We start from the raw sequence: 16,739 nt of genomic DNA, 5'->3' as shown, positions 1-16,739 counted from the left end.
ATTAGGTGGACAAGTTAGATATTTTTATGCACCTAAAATGGTAGCAAATGTAAACATTTTCTGGCATTGGAAATATATGCATTTACTGCAATATATATGCATGTTGGTTCTGGGCAGAAAGACGCACCTGTCACACAGTTTATAAAATACTTGGATAAATCTCCGCGCATCCACTTATGTGCGCAAATGGTGTACTGTAGACAGTTCACCCCATGCCAGGGGCATCACTATCGGTGGATCTTGGCTCAGACCCCCACCCCTATCAGCAGGGTCACGTCCCATCTGAATCAGCCCTTAAAGATGCAGGAGTTAGAGGGCCTGGAATCATTGTTTAAGGAGGCTTGGCTTAGACGTGTAAAAGTATGAGGCCAGCAAAATCTTTCTGTTTACTTTTTGGCAGGTAATTATTTATCCCCCCTCCTCTCAGCCCCTTCAAAGTTCTGGCATTCCTTGGCTGGATGGAAGCCTCTTTACTTAATTGCTTTTCAGCAGGCTGAGAGATTAACCCTCCTATAAAGTAGCAGAGACAGGGCAAGGAGAGAGTGAAGAGACAGGACAGACTGCTGCTAGAAGTGAAGATAGTTTTGTAGCCACTGCTGTGAAGACTCAGATAGGGTGGGGTAAGAGAGGCAGCACAGGCCACACTACCCACCCATATTAAGCTTGAGCGCCCCCAAAATTAATTTCTGGCATGCCCCCTATTCCACACCACCCTCTTCCTCTTTCCACCACAGCTGTCACTATGTATTCTGGTGACATCACCCTTTGCTCTGATCTGAGGGTGTGCAACTCCTGACAGCTTATAAAGAAATGGATTGAGTCAGTCCAAAAAACAAGGATCACTTTTTTCCGTGCACTCGAGTGGTTTGACATGGGAACCACTGTACTTTCTGAACTGTAGAAAACTGACCTGGTTTTATTGCTTCTGCAGGTTGCCCATGAAAGTTTAGACTGCAGCTGGCAAATTCAAAGAAACCCCCTTTTCCCCTCTGTAGCAATCACGCAGCTTAGCAGGGAACTGCAGAGAGAACTCAACACCTTTCCTGGGCAGCTCAGGGCAGTGCAAATTCCCTTCTCCTTGTCATTGCTTTAGCCTATGTTCTTTAGAGGACAATTTTCAAAGCTATTTAATTGTTTTCTAAAATTTGATTAAACCACATTTCCATTAAAACATCAAAGCGGTGAACAACAGAAAACGTCCCTCTTCATTGCACATAAAAAAATCCCCCAAAACTGCTCCAGCCCATCTCCCACCATAAAATCAACCCTGGAATCTGTGCTACAAAATTTAGAAAACAGCAAAGTTTCTGCAACAGACCGCGGGTAAATAGCCATTTAGCCTGGCTGAAAAGCACTTCCTCTATCCGGCTAAAAGTATGGGGGACTTCCCCGGTGTGTGCACTTTCAGCCAGGTTTAAAAGAGATTGTTCCCGGGAGGAGGGCTCTGGTGCACGGAGAAAAACCGTGCAAGTGCATTCCATTTTCAAATGTACATGGACTTTTTATTTTCTTACCCCTCCCCCGTCGTCCCCTGCACAAATGGAAAATGCAAAGCATGCTGGTGCTTTTGGCGCGCACACACTTCATGCTCCCATGGTGTAGCTACCGAAAAGCAATGCGTGCTAAAAAAAAAAAAAAAATCGCCCGCGCACCATCCCACGGCACAGGCTATGGAAAGCGGTAGCTCTGTAGGCTGATATGGTTTGCCTTCTGTCTGTACAATTGAGCTCTCTTGCCATTACTGGTCTTGGCTTGCTAATTTCTCTTCACACGGCAAGCCTGCAAGCTCTTTCCTACTGAGCTAGAGGCTCTCCGGCCTGCGCTCGCAGGGTCGCTAGAATCCTGCTCTCCTACAGATGCAGCAGGTTTTAGTCTCTGATCTTTTACGGGCTGATTTTTAATCGTTCCTATAGAACTCCCAGGCTTCCGCATAAGACACCATCCTTCTTCCATGGAGCTCAGAGTCTAGTCAAGACATACAGACAAGACGAACAGACAAAACAATTCAGAGGCTCTGGGCAAAATGACCAAGGGAATGAACAGGAGAATGAGAGTAATTAGATGGGATTAATGGTGGAAATCAAGCTTGTTTGCTAAGGGCCTGATTTGCAAAGCCATTTATGTGTATAAAGCCCAGGGTAAAGGCTGTCATAAAATAGCCTGGGATTCAGAGACTCGGGAGGAATAGCCTAGTGGTTAGAGCAGTGGGCTAGGGATCAGGAGACCAGGGTTTGAGTCCCACTGCTGTTCCTTGTGACCTTGGGCAAGTCACTTTACCCTCCATTGCCCCAGGTACAAATTTAAGATTGTAAGCCCTCTGGGAATAGGGAAATCCTTACAGTACCTGAATGTAAACCAATGTGCTATCTCAGATCAAATGTTGGTATATAAAAACAATAAGGGGTAGATTTTCTAAATCTACGTGCACACATACTTTTAGGCGCGAACAAAAATACGCCGGATTTTATAAGATATGCGCGTAACCGCGCATATCTTATAAAATCAGGGGTCGGCGCACGCAAGGGGGTGCACATTTGTGCAACTTGTGCGTGTCAGAAAATATTTTAATATTTTGTGCTTTATTGATAATTACTTATATTTAGTGAAGTCAGTAATCAATTAGCCATAAAGAGACATGTTAGCATTTAATACCCATAAGCCTTTACTTTTAAAAGCCATGACTTTAGTCAAGGCCTGTGCTGAAAAAACTCCAGCACACAGCTCCCTCTCCTATACCTCCCTTTCAGACCTTGAGAAAAGTTGTTTTGCACCTTATGCTTATCTCTAAGTAAGAAAGCAGTCTGCATTTTATGACCTTGGGCATCCTAAAACATATGGTCAATCAGGCGTGAATCCTGGGATTGAAGGGAGTGTAAAAGCTTTTCTCTCAGAACTACAAAGAAAGCTAAAAAAAGACTAAAAGATTGTTAATTTGGCATCAAATTAAAGATCGAATATGGGCAAAGCTTTAAACAGGGTAAGAATAACTCCTAATTTTAATATTCTGATATGGAAAAATTAATTGAACCTCAGTCAAGGTTTTTAGAAATGAAGTTCTTCAAAGGCTAAAAGATAGATGTATAGATAGAAAAGAGTGCTACTTTGATTTTCTTTGCACGTGATTAGAGAGACACAGAGCGGGTGCTTCAGATAATTGGTAAATATATAATCATTTATTCAAGTATATGAGAACCTTTAAATTGCTATTGTTTCTAGATTGGCAGATGTATTAGAAATGCATTGATTAAGCAAAAGATGACATTGACATTTATCTGATTTTAATAATTTCAATTACTTTATTAATGGCTATGACATTGATTGTAGGATATACTCTCGTAAAGTTAAGATTTGAACATAAAAGTGTTTCTTAGTCATTTAGAGATTTTTATTCATACCTTTCTTTATCTGAAATAAAGAAAATATTTTTACAATAAACTGACTGGTTTATTTTGCATGTTGTGTTGCATGAATAAATGGTGAATAAAGTTCTGTGGTAGATACGAGCACATACCCCTGAACATAAACTTTTTTGTCTCTAGGCAGAAAAGGGTAGGGAAGAGAATGGAAGTGGGAGTTTTTTTATCTAAGCAGGATCCCCTGGTTTTAAATTCTGCTAATGGTAAAAGCCTCAATACTTCCATTCAAAATTCTTTACATGCGCACCGAGCCCTGTGCGCGCTGCCCATTCCCTCGCCTCAGAGGGAACTTTCCTTCTACCCCCCCTGCACCTTCCCCTCCCTTCCCCTACCTAACCCCCCCCCCCCCACAGCCCTATCTAACCCTTCCCCCTACCTTTGTTGGCAAAGTTACGCCGGCCGGAGGCAGGTGTAACTCTGCGCGCGCCAGCGGGCTGCTGGCGAGCCATCACCCGACCCGGGGGCTGGTCTAGAGGCCTCGACCAGGCCCCCGGGCTGGCGCCATGCCCCTGACACGCCCCCGTAATGCCCCGAAAATCACGCCGCCCACCCGGCACGCCACCGACACGGCCCCCTTGCGAAGCCCTGGGACTTACGCGCATCCTGGGGCTTGCGCGCGCCGCCGAGCCTATGCAAAATAGGCTCGGTGCACGAAGGGAGGGGTTTAAAAGGGTTACGCGCATAACTTATGCGCGTAACCCTTTTAAAATCCGGCCATAAATAAAAATAAATGGCAGAGCCAGTAGAAGGGTATCAGGCTCCTAGGCAAATCTTCAGACATGCGCCTGCCCCCCTGTGTGATTGCCTTATTGGCTGAGACAACAGGAAAGGGCAGGGAAAACGGTAACAGCAGTTACCTGTGACCCTGTGAGGAGGAAGATAGTGGAAGACTGAGCCAGACTTGACAGCTCCCATCCAATCAAATGTGGAGATAGATTGGGCAGGAGAGAGACAGTGGGAGCGCTTCGGTTTAGACCAGCAAGGCAACTTCACCCCAGGCCTTCCTTAGAAGTGGGTGGACAGCACCCAGATTCTGGTATTTTTCAATTTTAGCACTCTAGGTCAGCGCTTCTCAACCGGTGTGTCGCCAAGCAGCGGCAGGTGTGTCACGTGCTACTGGTCTCCCGCTGCTTCCCCCCCTCCCCCTCTTCTTTCACAGAGTGAGAGGCAGGCTATCTTCCTCTGCTGCCGTTGCCGCCCGGGCTATCAGCACGTTCAGGCCTGGATGGGAACGGCAGCAGTGTTAGTGGAGGCTGGCAACTGCGGCTGGGCCTTTTCTTCTTCCCGCACCTGCCCCCACCCTGGCCCGGAACAGGAAGCGATGTGCAGTGGGGTGCGCGGGAAGAAGAAAGAGCCATGCTGCACGAAAAAGTAGCGGGGGCAGCAGCGGCCCCGAGCAGTAGTGTGGGCCCGAAGCAAAATCAGAAGCAGCCAGAAATCGGCGCAGGAGACAGCAGAATTAGCCTCCCATGGCCTATGGGATTCTTCTTTCTTGGTCTGTGGGGAGGTGAGAGACAGAGAGACTGGTCATGGGCCCTAAGGAAGAGGACCATGAGTACAGAGCTTCAGCCACTACTGCTTCTGGTGTGTGCTACTGGCCTGCATGGAAGGGGAGTAGGAGAGCTGCTGGAGGGGGTAAGTAAAGGTGGCTTTTTAAGTTTATCTTTCTTGATTGCCTGCCATTTTAATTACTGAATATTATGTGATGTGTCTGCTGTTTTGAAATATTGTATTGGTGTTTGGAGAATTTTAAATAATATTTTATGAGTTTTTAATTGTTGGATATTATTCTGTTCAAAGTTGTTGTGAAACATTTATTCTAATTAGTATAGTTATACAATTATTTCTGCGTTGGGATCTATAGCTGCTTGGCTAGTTCTGTTTTCCTAATAGGAGGTGTATTGGTGTTTTGGGCCTGATTTAATATTTGTAGCATGGCTTTTCATAGGTAGGGTTGTTATTGTTTGAGTGCATTCCATAATACAAGTGTAACTGTGTGCGGATTAATTTATGTGCATTACTGCAGATCCTGGGAGGATGTTAGGTCGGTTCTGTGTATGTGACCGAGGTGAGGTATTTTACTCTATCAGTCTTATTTGCTGTATTTTTATTTATTTATTTATTTATTTAACACTTTTCTATACCGACCTTCATGGTTGAGGACCATATCAGATCGGTTTACATCGAATTGGGGAATTGAACCAGAGAGTGTAACCAAAAAACAATAGATTGAACAGGAAGAACAAAGTTACATTCAACAAGGGGAGTAAACTTGGAAGCATAGACTGCTGGAAAGAAAGGCTTAATAACGTAGTAAATAAATAGAATAAACAAATGTTGGGTCAGGAGGGGCTCTTATTCAGGACTAAGGTGTAGTACGGAGATCCATTGTTCCTGAAAGATGTTCTGTCGTCTAGTGTGTATCAGGGGGATCTGAGAAGGCTTGACGGAAAAGCCAAATATAAATATCCAATAAAAGAATTTTCTCAAGAGGACATGCATTAGTGATAAACTGCTGTCTTTTCATAAGTAGGGCTATTGAGCCTGGTAGTTGGAGTTTGTGTTGCTGTCACTGAGATGACACTAGAACCAGAATATATTTTTTGTAAGGTGAGTTGTATGGGGAATGTCATAATTCTGCTTTACTTCCATAATTGTGGGTCAGGGGAGTTCCTGTGGATGCAAACTGTACTTTTACATTGAGCCCTATGATGGTCACGTGTTCAATGTGTCACGCATGTGAGAACCATGTCAGGTGTGTCCTGACCGGAAAAAGGTTGAGAACCACTGCTCTAGGTGACCACCTAGTTCGCCTAATAGGAGAGCCGGCCCTGTTTATTGGACTAACAATGCATCTGTGACTAGCTTTTGAGAGCTAGTCGTAGAAGCATTAAATTAGTCCAATAAAAGAATAACACCTACAGCTTTGTTTACCCTTAGGTCTACATATTAAAGTGGACTAATATACGGGCCGATACAGTAAAGGTCGTGGGAGAGCGGGCGTGGGAGAGCGGGCGTGTGCACAGGCCACTCTTCTGTGCGCGCGATTCAGAGGGAAGAATATGCTAATGAGGGCCCACGGTAAAAAGAGGCGTAGGGACACTAGCGCTTCCCTAGCGCCTTTTTTTTTGACAGGAGCAGCGGCTGTCAGCGAGTTTGACAGCTGACACTCAATTTTGCCGGTGTCGATTCTCAAACTCGCTGACAGCCATGGGTTCGGAAAACGGACACCCGCATAATTGAGTGTCCATCTTCTGGGCCTCTGACTTAATATCGCTATGATATTAAGTCGGAGGGTGTACAGAAAAGCAGGTTTTTCTGCTTTTCTGTACACTTCCCCGGCACTGGCAGGCATTAATTTTTGAAAGTAAAATGTGTGGCTTCGCTGCACATTTTACTTTCTGGATCGCGCGGGAATAACTAATAGGGCCATCAACATGCACCGGAGCGCACTGTACTGTATCGGCCTGATAGCAAGCACAATGGCTTCCTTCTTTGAGAATAAGCATCCTTAATGGTGTAACACATATCTATGGGCTAATTTTCTAAGGATGGTCTTCAAGGAAAAATTGTGTTAAAAAAATAGGTTTTTGAAAACTGCTGGAACATATGCTATTAAATTATCAATAGGTTTTAAGAACATAAGAAAATGCCATACTGGGTCAGACCAAGGGTCCATCAAGCCCAGCATCCTGTTTCCAACAGTGGCCATCCAGGCCATAAGAACCTGGCAAGTACCCAAAAACTAATGGCCAGATTTTGCAATCTACGCGTGGGCGTAGATTTGTGCGTGCAACCCGACGCGCACAAATCTACGCCATATTTCATAACATGCTCGCCCACCCGCACGCATGTTATAAAATCCGGGGTTGGCGCGCACAAGGGGGTGCACACTTGTGCACGCCGAGCCCTAAGGGAGCTCCGATGGCTTTCCCCGTTCCCTCCAGGGCCGCTCCAAAATCGGAGCGGCCTCGGAGGGAACTTTCCTTTCGCCCCCCCCCCCCCCCACCTTCCCCTCCCTTCCCCTATCTAACTCGGCCCCCAACCCTATCTAAATCCCCCCCTACCCTTGTTTCTTTATTTACGCCTGCCGGCGCAACTGCTGTGCCGGAGGCCTCAGTCCCACGCCCGCCCTGCCCATTTTTTCAAGCCCCGGGACATATGCTCGTTCTGGGGCTTGCGCGCGTCGCTGAGCCTATGCAAAATAGGCTCGACGCGTGCAGGAGGGTTTTAAAAGGGTTACGCGTGTATATTATGTGCACAACCCTTTAAAAATCCGCCCCTAAATCTATTCCATGCACTGTTGCTAATAATAGCAGTGGCTATTTTCTAAGTCAACTTAATTAATAGCAGGTAATGGACTTCTCCTCCAAGAACTTATCCAATCCTTTTTTAAACACAGCTATACTAACTGCACTAACCACATCCTCTGGCAATAAATTCCAGAGTTTAATTGTGCGTTGAGTGAAAAAAACTTTCTCCGATTAGTTTTAAATGTGCCACATGCTAACTTCATGGAGTGCCCTCTAGTCCTTCTATTATCCGAAAGAATAAATAACCGATTCACATCTACCCGTTCTAGACCTCTCATGATTTTAAACACCTCTATCATATCCCCCCTCAGCCATCTCTTCTCCAAGCTGAACAGCCCTAACCTCTTCAGCCTTTCCTCATAGGGGAGCTGTTCCATCCCCTTTATCATTTTGGTAGCCCTTCTCTGTACCTTCTCCATCGCAATTATATCTTTTTTGAGATGTGGCGACCAGAATTGTACACAGTATTCAAGGTGCGGTCTCACCATGGAGCGATATAGAGGCATTATGACATTTTCCGTTTTATTCACCATTCCCTTCCTAATAATTCCTAACATTCTGTTTGCTTTTTTGAAAGCCGCAGCAAACTGCACCGACGATTTCAATGTGTTATCCACTATGACACCTAGATCTCTTTCTTGGGTTGTAGCACCTAATATGGAACCCAACATTGTGTAATTATAGCATGGGTTATTTTTCCCTATGTGCATCACCTTGCACTTATCCACATTAAATTTCATCTGCCATTTGGATGCCCAATCTTCCAGTCTTGCAAGGACCTCCTTTAATTTATCACAGTCTGTTTGTGATTTAACTAATCTGAACAATTTTGTATCATCTGCAAATTTGATTATCTCACTCGTCGTATTTCTTTCCAGATCAATATATAAATATATTGAAAAGCACCGGCCCACTAACTTTAAGATAGCCGGCTACTACTGATTATGCCTCTAAAGTTTAGTCGGGGTGCACGTTACTGAATGGGAGGGAATAGCTAATCCGGGCCAATACAGTAAAGCGCGGCCGTGGTTACCCTGCTTCTAACCCGCTTTCTACTCACAATTTGGCCACGTAAGTCCAACCTGCGATTCACTATCCCTTTTAACCCATCCTTACCGCTTCTTTAAATCTACGGGTAACCCTTTCCGCCCGCGGCATGTATATGAGATGTAAACGATCGGATTAGCTATTCCCTCCCATACAGTAACGCGTGCCCCGACTATCGCCTTTTTAACCTGCAGTTTAACCGCGTCTTTAACCTGCTAAATTACCGCCTACCCTTACCCCTGCGTTAGAGGCAGGGGTAAGGGTAGGCGGCAAACTTTCCCCCAGCCCCCGCTCACCTGCCCTGGCCGCGTCCATGGGTGCCGGTCTCCGGGGCAGCCCCAGTCCTCTCTCCCCTCCTCCCGAAGCAACTTTAACCAAAAGAAAACCTGAAAACCTAAAATCCCCTCCTCCCTGAGCAAGGCGCAGGGCGAAAAGCGACTCGACATGTAAAGTATTGTGAATAAGTGTAACCAAAGTTAACTTACTTTTTCTTTCAGCCCTCTCTGCCCTCCTCCGGAGGCGCGCACCGCAGCTCCCCTGCCTCCCGGGGGCACCCGCGGCGAAAGTGTCTTCCAGCGGCCCGCGCCGGCGAAGACGGATGAACGTACGCCCAAAGTGCACGGGCGCTCAAGCCAGCGAAAGCACATGAACGGGGGTGCGTGATGTCACGGTGTACGTTCATACGCTTTCGCTGACTTGGGGGCCCGTCAATTTGGGCGCTCAAGCCAGCGAAGCGTATGAACGTACGCCGTGACGTCACGCACGCCCGTTCATGTGCTTTCGCTGGCTTGAGCGCCCGTGCACTTTGGGCGTACGTTCATCCGTCTTCGCCGGCGCGGGCCGCTGGAAGACACTTTCGCCGCGGGTGCCCCCGGGAGGCAGGGGAGCTGCGGTGCGCGCCTCCGGAGGAGGGCAGAGAGGGCTGAAAGAAAAAGTAAGTTAACTTTGGTTACACTTATTCACAATACTTTACATGTCGAGTCGCTTTTTGCCCTGCACCTTTTAAGTTTTTAGGTTTTCTTTTGGTTAAAGTTGGGATCCACTTCCTGGTACCTGTCATTTGAAATGACAGGTACCAGCGCACCCAGGATACTGTATAGGCGCTGTATAGCGCTCTATACAGTAAAATGGATTGCGCTTCATGGACGCGCGTTGGACGCAGCTTGCATTTGCTTGCCAATTAAATAGAGTATCGAGCGGTATTTGATCCGAACTGTGCGTGCGGCAAATGCGGGTGCGCCCGGCCCTTAACGCACCTCTTTCTACCGCCCCTTACTGTATGGGCCCGTAGGGAGGTAATTTTCAAAGGAGTTCCGCACATAAAAGTAGCACATATCATAGCAGTTTTCAAAAGTTCATTTACTTGCATAAAACCTTTCGACAATTCAGCCATTTGGAGTGAATTTTCAAAGGAGTTACTTGCATAAAAGCAGCAATTTTCTAAAGCTCATTTATGCATATAAAAGTACATTTTAAAAGCCAGGTTTGCAATAAAGAAATGGCATTTTTGAATACCACCAACGCACACAGTACTAGAGGATGAATCTAGAATCCTGCGGGAAGCCAGGATCATAATCAAGAAGGGCACTTTGGAAGGTCATTTGAAACTTTTGTTTTTATATTGGATATAATCTTTGTTTATATTTCTGTACATGGTTTTAAATTGTTGTAAGTGATTAATGTTTGTGTGAATACTTTAGGATGTATGGGTACATGTGTGTGTGATTGTGTTTTCTTACTGGAGAGTGATTTATTGTGTAAATAATTTTTTGGAAGAAATGTTGTATATTTTTATATGAATATATATGAAAAAACTTCACACACATGATATATGCTTGATAGCCTGTGCTGGAGTTTATACATGTGTTTGTTAGAATAAAGATATATTCAAAAGCCAAGTGGAAAGACTTAATTGAAATTTATCATATGCTTACCTCTATTTTTGTTTATAATTTTCAGTAGCCCAATTAAGTGCAGTGTCCATGGGTAATTGTGTATATGCAGACCTGATATGCAATATTGAAAGAAAAATTACATGTGTAGTTTTCTGAAAATTCATGTATATGGGTACTGGAGCACAAAAGTCTCTGTGGATTTTGCATCTCCTTTCTCTGGTGGTGAAGGAAAGGTGGAAAACTAGGTGCTCAGTACATCTGAAAATTCCATTTTGCATGGATACTTTATGCCCCTGACGTAAGCACACTTACACGAATGCCTCTTTTCAACGTGGTTAAAAGTATAGACACTGTAAGCCCCACATCTACTTTTTAGCTGCTTTGAAGAGGGCATTTTTCAGTTAAGACAATTTTTCTGGTTAAATGGCTATTCACCTGGGTAAATGTCTTTGAAACTTGTCCTCTATATATTGTAAATACTATACCAATGATAACATTCCACAAAAAATAAAATGGCAGTAAATGGTATTTAATCTCATCTCACGCGCAGCTGAACCACTTCAGAAAAATGAAAGCATTCCAGCTTGGTTTGCACTTCCAATCAGTAGATACGCTGCCGTGTGGAGTGTGAGGAAGAGATCTGTCCCACGTCTGTTCAGTATCTCGGCTTCAGACTTTGGACTAAGAATCTGTCTTAGATATCTTTCTCACCTCCTCCACCTGTGAGTTTCTCGGGTGCTCTGTGTCAGGTTCTCTCTCAAGCTTTCTTTCAGGTTTCATCATCAGTTCTGTCTTGGATCTCATCTTCAGCTCTGTCTTGGATGCCATCTTGGGATCTATCTTGGTTTCAGACTTTTTTCTGTACTCAAGTTTCGTCTTGGACTCGGGCTTCATCGTGGGCTCAGGCTTTATCTTGGCCTCAGGTTTCATCTTGGCCTCAGGTTTCATCTTGGGCTCAGGCTTCATCTTGGGCGCAGGCGTTATCTTGGGCTCAGGCGTTATCTTGGGCTCTGTCTTGGACTCTTCAGTCATCTTTTCTTCCTGTGGGCGACTCAGTGCATCTGATGAGTCTACAGTTTTCTTTTCTTGTCGTTGCAAAATGAAGAATACGGCCACATAGCATAAAAATGCTACAATCTGAAAGCTAAACTGTAGACCAATGTATCTGAAGACATAGAAAAGAAAGAGTAAACATGGATGTGGCAGTTAATTGTCTAGGATAGCCATAATGATCAACTTGATAACAGATTAAAAGAATTTAGTACTAGTAGTGATGTCTTGTATTTGATTAAACCTATACTATTTAAGACTTCCCTCGGGGCTTGTTCCTCTCCTGTTCCCAAGAAAGCAGCTTCCTTACAGAGAGTTACCAATTTTTCATCAATCTCTATGAAGAATAGTATTTCATTCTATTAAAATATGAATTAAATGATATGTATATATGTGTGTGTCTGCCTGCTTCTGAGAAAGGCATGAGGGGGATAATGTTTGGATTACTTACCTGGTAATCCCCTTTTCCTTAGTGTAGACAGATGGACTCAGAACCAATGGGATAGTATCCGCGTGCTAGCAGTTGGAGATGGATCTGACGTCAGCACGGGGGTATATAGCCCCACAGGAAGCGCAGCGATTCAGTAATCTTCCTTGCAAAAGCTGTTATGGATGTGTGTACTGATGCTCAGTGAAAAGGAGAAACAGGATCCCCCTGACCGATTGACAGTGGCTGGAGACCGCCAGCATTCACAACCGGAAGGCATGGACCCGGATAGAGCGTACGCTCTCATGGAAAGAAAAGCCATGGCTTACCTGGAATCGGTGAACCCATGTACACAGGCAGCAGGGCGGGATGCTGAGTCCATCTGTCTACACTAAGGAAAAGGGGATTACCAGGTAAGTAATCCAAACATTTCCTGGCGTGTAGCCAGATGGACTCAGAACCAATGGGATGTACCAAAGCTTTACTCCCAGCCAGGGCGGGAGGCTGCCTGAGGACCATGTAGTACCGCCCTCGCAAAAGCCGAGTCCTCCCTGGCCTGGACATCCAGGCGGTAGAACCTGGAGAAGGTATGGAGGGAGGACCATGTCGCTGCTTTACAGATCTCTGCAGGTGATAGCATCCTGGACTCCGCCCAGGACACTGCGAGTGCTCTGGTGGAATGAGCCTTAACCTGAAGAGGCGGAGCCTTCCCAGCCTCCACGTAGGCTGCTCTGACAACTTCCTTAATCCAGCGGGCAATGGTGGGCCGAGAGGCCGCTTCACCTTGCTTCTTCCCGCTGTGGAGGACGAACAGGTGGTCCGTCTTTCGCAGGTCTTGTGTCACGTCCAAATACCTGGGCCGTAATCTGCCGATGTCGAGATGGCGCAATAAACGGCCTTCTTCAGATTTCTTCAAACCTACCGTGGTAGGCAAGGATATAGTTTGGTTAAGATGAAACTGTGAAACCACTTTAGGGAGAAAGGAGGGAACCGTCCGAAGATGGATAGCCTCCAGAGTGATTCGTAGAAAGGGATCACGGCAGGACAGTGCCTGTAGCTCAGAGATGCGGTGTGCGGAACACACCGCCAGCAAGAACACCAACTTCAGGGTGAGAGACCGAAGAGACAAGCCCCGAAGGGGTTGGAAGGTGGATCCCGCGAGGAAATCCAAAACAAGATTAAGATTCCATAAGGGCACAGGCCACTTTAGTGGCGGGCGAATATGCTTGACACCCTGCAGGAAACGAGAGACATCTGGGTGTTTGGTGATGGTCTTGCCATCCCTCCTGGGACCATAGCAAGACAGTGCCGCTACCTGAACCTTGATGGAGCTGAGGGAGAGACCCTTCTGAAGCCCATCCTGCAGAAAATCCAACACAATAGGTATGGTGGCGGCCTGTGGATTGGTGTCGTGAGTGTCGCACCAGGCTTCAAACACTCTCCAGATCCGTACGTAGGTAAGGGATGTGGAAAACTTGCGAGCTCGGAGGAGTGTATCAATCACGGGCCCCGAGTAACCTCGTTTCTTCAGTCTAGCCCTCTCAAGGGCCAGACCGTAAGAGAGAATTGAGCTGGATCCTCGTGTAGAATGGGACCTTGATGCAGAAGGTCCCGGAGAGGAGGCAGGGGAAGAGGCTCCCCTGCCAGTAGTCTTCTCATGTCCGCGTACCAGGGTCTTCTTGGCCAGTCTGGTGCCACTAGAAGAACTAGGCCCCGGTGGGTCTGAATCTTGTGAATGAGTGCGCCCAGCAGAGGCCACGGAGGGAAGGCGTACAGTAGAGTCCCTGAAGGCCATGGCTGGACCAGGGCATCGATTCCGCGTGAGAACGGGTCGCGCCTGCGGCTGAAGTATCTGGGTACCTGAGCATTGGACTTGTCCGCCAGTAAATCCATGGCCGGAATCCCCCAATGATCGACAATCATCTGGAAAGCTGTGTGGGACAGCTGCCACTCTCCCGGATCCAGGCTTTCTCTGCTGAGGAAGTCTGCTGTGGTATTGTCCTTCCCGGCAATGTGGACGGCGGAGATGTCTTGCAGATTCGCCTCTGCCCAAACCATCAGTGGGGCGATCTCTAGAGAGACTTGTCGGCTTCTGGTTCCACCCTGCCGGTTGATGTAGGCCACCGTGGTGGCGTTGTCGGACATCACTCTGACAGCTCTGTGCCTTAGTCTCTGAGCGAGTCGAAGGCAGGCCAAGCGGACTGCCCGGGCTTCTAGGCGATTGATGTTCCACGTTGACTCTTCTCTGTTCCATCGCCCTTGCGCGGTGAGCTCCTCGCAATGTGCTCCCCAGCCGCTTAGGCTGGCATCCGTGGTGAGCAAGGTCCACGTGGGCGAGGACATCGCCGACCCCCTGCTCAGGTGGTTGGACTGCAACCACCACCGCAGCTGGATCCGAACTCTGGCCAGTAGAGGAAGGTGCGTGGAATAGTCCCGTCGACGGGGGCTCCAGCGAGAGAGCAGGGAATGCTGTAGAGGTCTCATATGGGCCCGCGCCCAAGGCACCACTTCCAGGGTGGATGCCATGAGACTCAGAACCTGCAGATAATCCCAGGCTATGGGCCGACTGACCCTCATCAGATACTGGATACGTTGCTGAAGTTTCAACTGTCTCTTGGTCGTAAGACTGACCGTGTCCGCCCGGGTGTCGAATTGCACTCCCAGATACTCTATTGACTGGGAAGGCCATAGGCAGCTCTTGCTGAGGTTGATTACCCAGCCCAAGCTTTCCAGAAGGGCGATCACTCTGTCAGTTGTCCGCAGGCTCTCCTCTCGAGATTTCGCCCTGATCAGCCAGTCGTCTAGGTAGGGATGGACCAGAATCCCTTCTCGCCTGAGGGCCGCAGCCACCACTACTACCACTTTGGTGAAAGTCCGTGGGGACGTGGCCAACCCGAAGGGTAGAGCCCGAAACTGGAAGTGGCGGCCCAGAACCTTGAAGCGCAGGTAGCGCTGATGATCTGGATGGATCGGAATATGCAGGTATGCCTCTGACAGGTCTAATGCCGTGAGGAATTCCCCGGGCTGGACTGCGGCTTTGACGGAGCGCAGAGTTTCCATACGAAACCTCGGTACCCGTAAGTAGCGATTGACCGACTTGAGGTCCATCACAGGCCGAAAAGTGCCCCCTTTCTTGGGTACCATGAAATAAATGGAATAGTGTCCAGAATTCACTTCCCAGGCAGGTACTGGGAGGATGGCGTTCAAGGACAGGAGCCTCGCCAGGGTAGCTTCTAACGCTGCCTCCTTGTGCCGGGGACATGAAGATTCCACAAACTTGTCCGGAGGAAGAAGGCGAAAATCCAGATAATATCCTTCCCGGATAACGGCGAGGACCCACTGGTCCGACGTAATCTCGACCCATCTGGGGTAGAAGAGGGTCAACCTGCCCCCTATGGCTTCGTTCCCCAGATGAATCGGCAAATTCTCATTGTGGAGCGCGACCGGGGCCCGAGCCCGGGCCTGCCCCCCGCTTGCGCTGCTTGGTCCGAAAGGACTGATTCCTGGCCGGAGGACGAGTCGCCTGATAGCTCCCCCTATACGGAACAAAGCGCTGGGAACTCCTGCCCCTGTAGGGCCGTGGAAAAGAGTGCTGTCCCCTTCTGGATCGGTCTTCCGGGAGTCTAGGCACAGGAGAGGCACCCCAGGTAGTGGCTAGCTTATCAAGGTCACTGCCAAACAGAAACGAGCCCTGAAAGGGTAACCTGGTGAGACGAGACTTTGAAGGCGCATCAGCTGACCATGGCCGGATCCAGAGCTGCCTCCTGGCGGCTACGGAGGATGAAATCCCCTTAGCAGTAGTGCGAACCAAATCCGATGCGGCATCGGTGAGGAAGGAAAGAGCGGACTCCATGTCGGCCGCTGGAGCGTTGTTCCTGGCCTGAGACAAGCAGGCACGTGTCACCACCGTGCAGCAGGCCGCAATCCGCAAAGAAAGAGCCGCCACCTCAAACGTTTGCTTCAGAATGGTGTCCATTCGTCTGTCATGGGGCTCCCTAAGGGCTGTCCCCCCTTCCACTGGAATTGTAGTGCGCTTGACCACAGCGCTAATTAAGGCGTCCACCTGAGGACATGCCAACAGGTCCTGGAGAGCCGGAGCCAACATACCTTTCAGGGCCCGGCTCCCTTTGAAGGAAGCCACCGGCGCCGCCCATTCCAATTCTATTAGTTGCTGAGCCGCCTGCAAGAAAGGAAAATGGCGGGCTGTAGGACGAAGACCTTCCAGCAGGGGGTTCTGCGCCGAAGGAACCGAAGCGCTGGGACCAGTGATATCTAACTCCGCCAGACACTGAGTCACGAGGTCCGAGAGGTCCTCCTTAGGGAAGAACCGCCTCATGGTTCTATAAGGTTCAATCCCCGGGGGGAGGTCCCCCTCGTCCGGGAGGTCGGACTCGTCCGGCGAAAACTCCTGGTCCGATTGATCCGGACTGTCCAGTGGCAGGAGGTCTCGCTCCCGATAAGGCTGTGAGGGTCCAGGCACAGGATCCCTAGGCGCAGCCACCGTAGCAGCGGTCGCAGGAGGCGCCGCAGATGCAGCCACCGCAGGAACCGCAGAAACAACAGGAACCACAGGGGCGGCCAGATCAGAAGG

At 48.1% G+C, this 16,739-nt stretch overlaps 1 protein-coding gene across 3 annotated transcripts in view; it reads right to left on the bottom strand.

Annotated features, from left to right (window-relative positions):
• Positions 1-10,142: 10,142 nt before the first annotated feature.
• The window catches only part of SLCO2B1 (solute carrier organic anion transporter family member 2B1), a 360,204-nt gene continuing 353,607 nt past the window's right edge, over positions 10,143-16,739 (bottom strand). For all 3 annotated transcript variants that reach the window (XM_029602065.1, XM_029602067.1, XM_029602066.1), the window contains one exon: positions 10,143-11,836. In XM_029602065.1, the coding sequence (XP_029457925.1) occupies positions 11,353-11,836 (484 nt within the window). In that variant the 3' untranslated portion in view covers positions 10,143-11,352. The remainder of the gene's footprint in view (positions 11,837-16,739) is intronic.

The sequence above is a fragment of the Rhinatrema bivittatum genome, chromosome 5, assembly GCF_901001135.1.
Source record: "Rhinatrema bivittatum chromosome 5, aRhiBiv1.1, whole genome shotgun sequence".
Classification (NCBI taxonomy): domain Eukaryota; kingdom Metazoa; phylum Chordata; class Amphibia; order Gymnophiona; family Rhinatrematidae; genus Rhinatrema; species Rhinatrema bivittatum.
The sequence above is the reverse complement of the archived record's forward strand: the minus strand, read 5'-3'. Positions and strand labels throughout refer to the sequence as shown.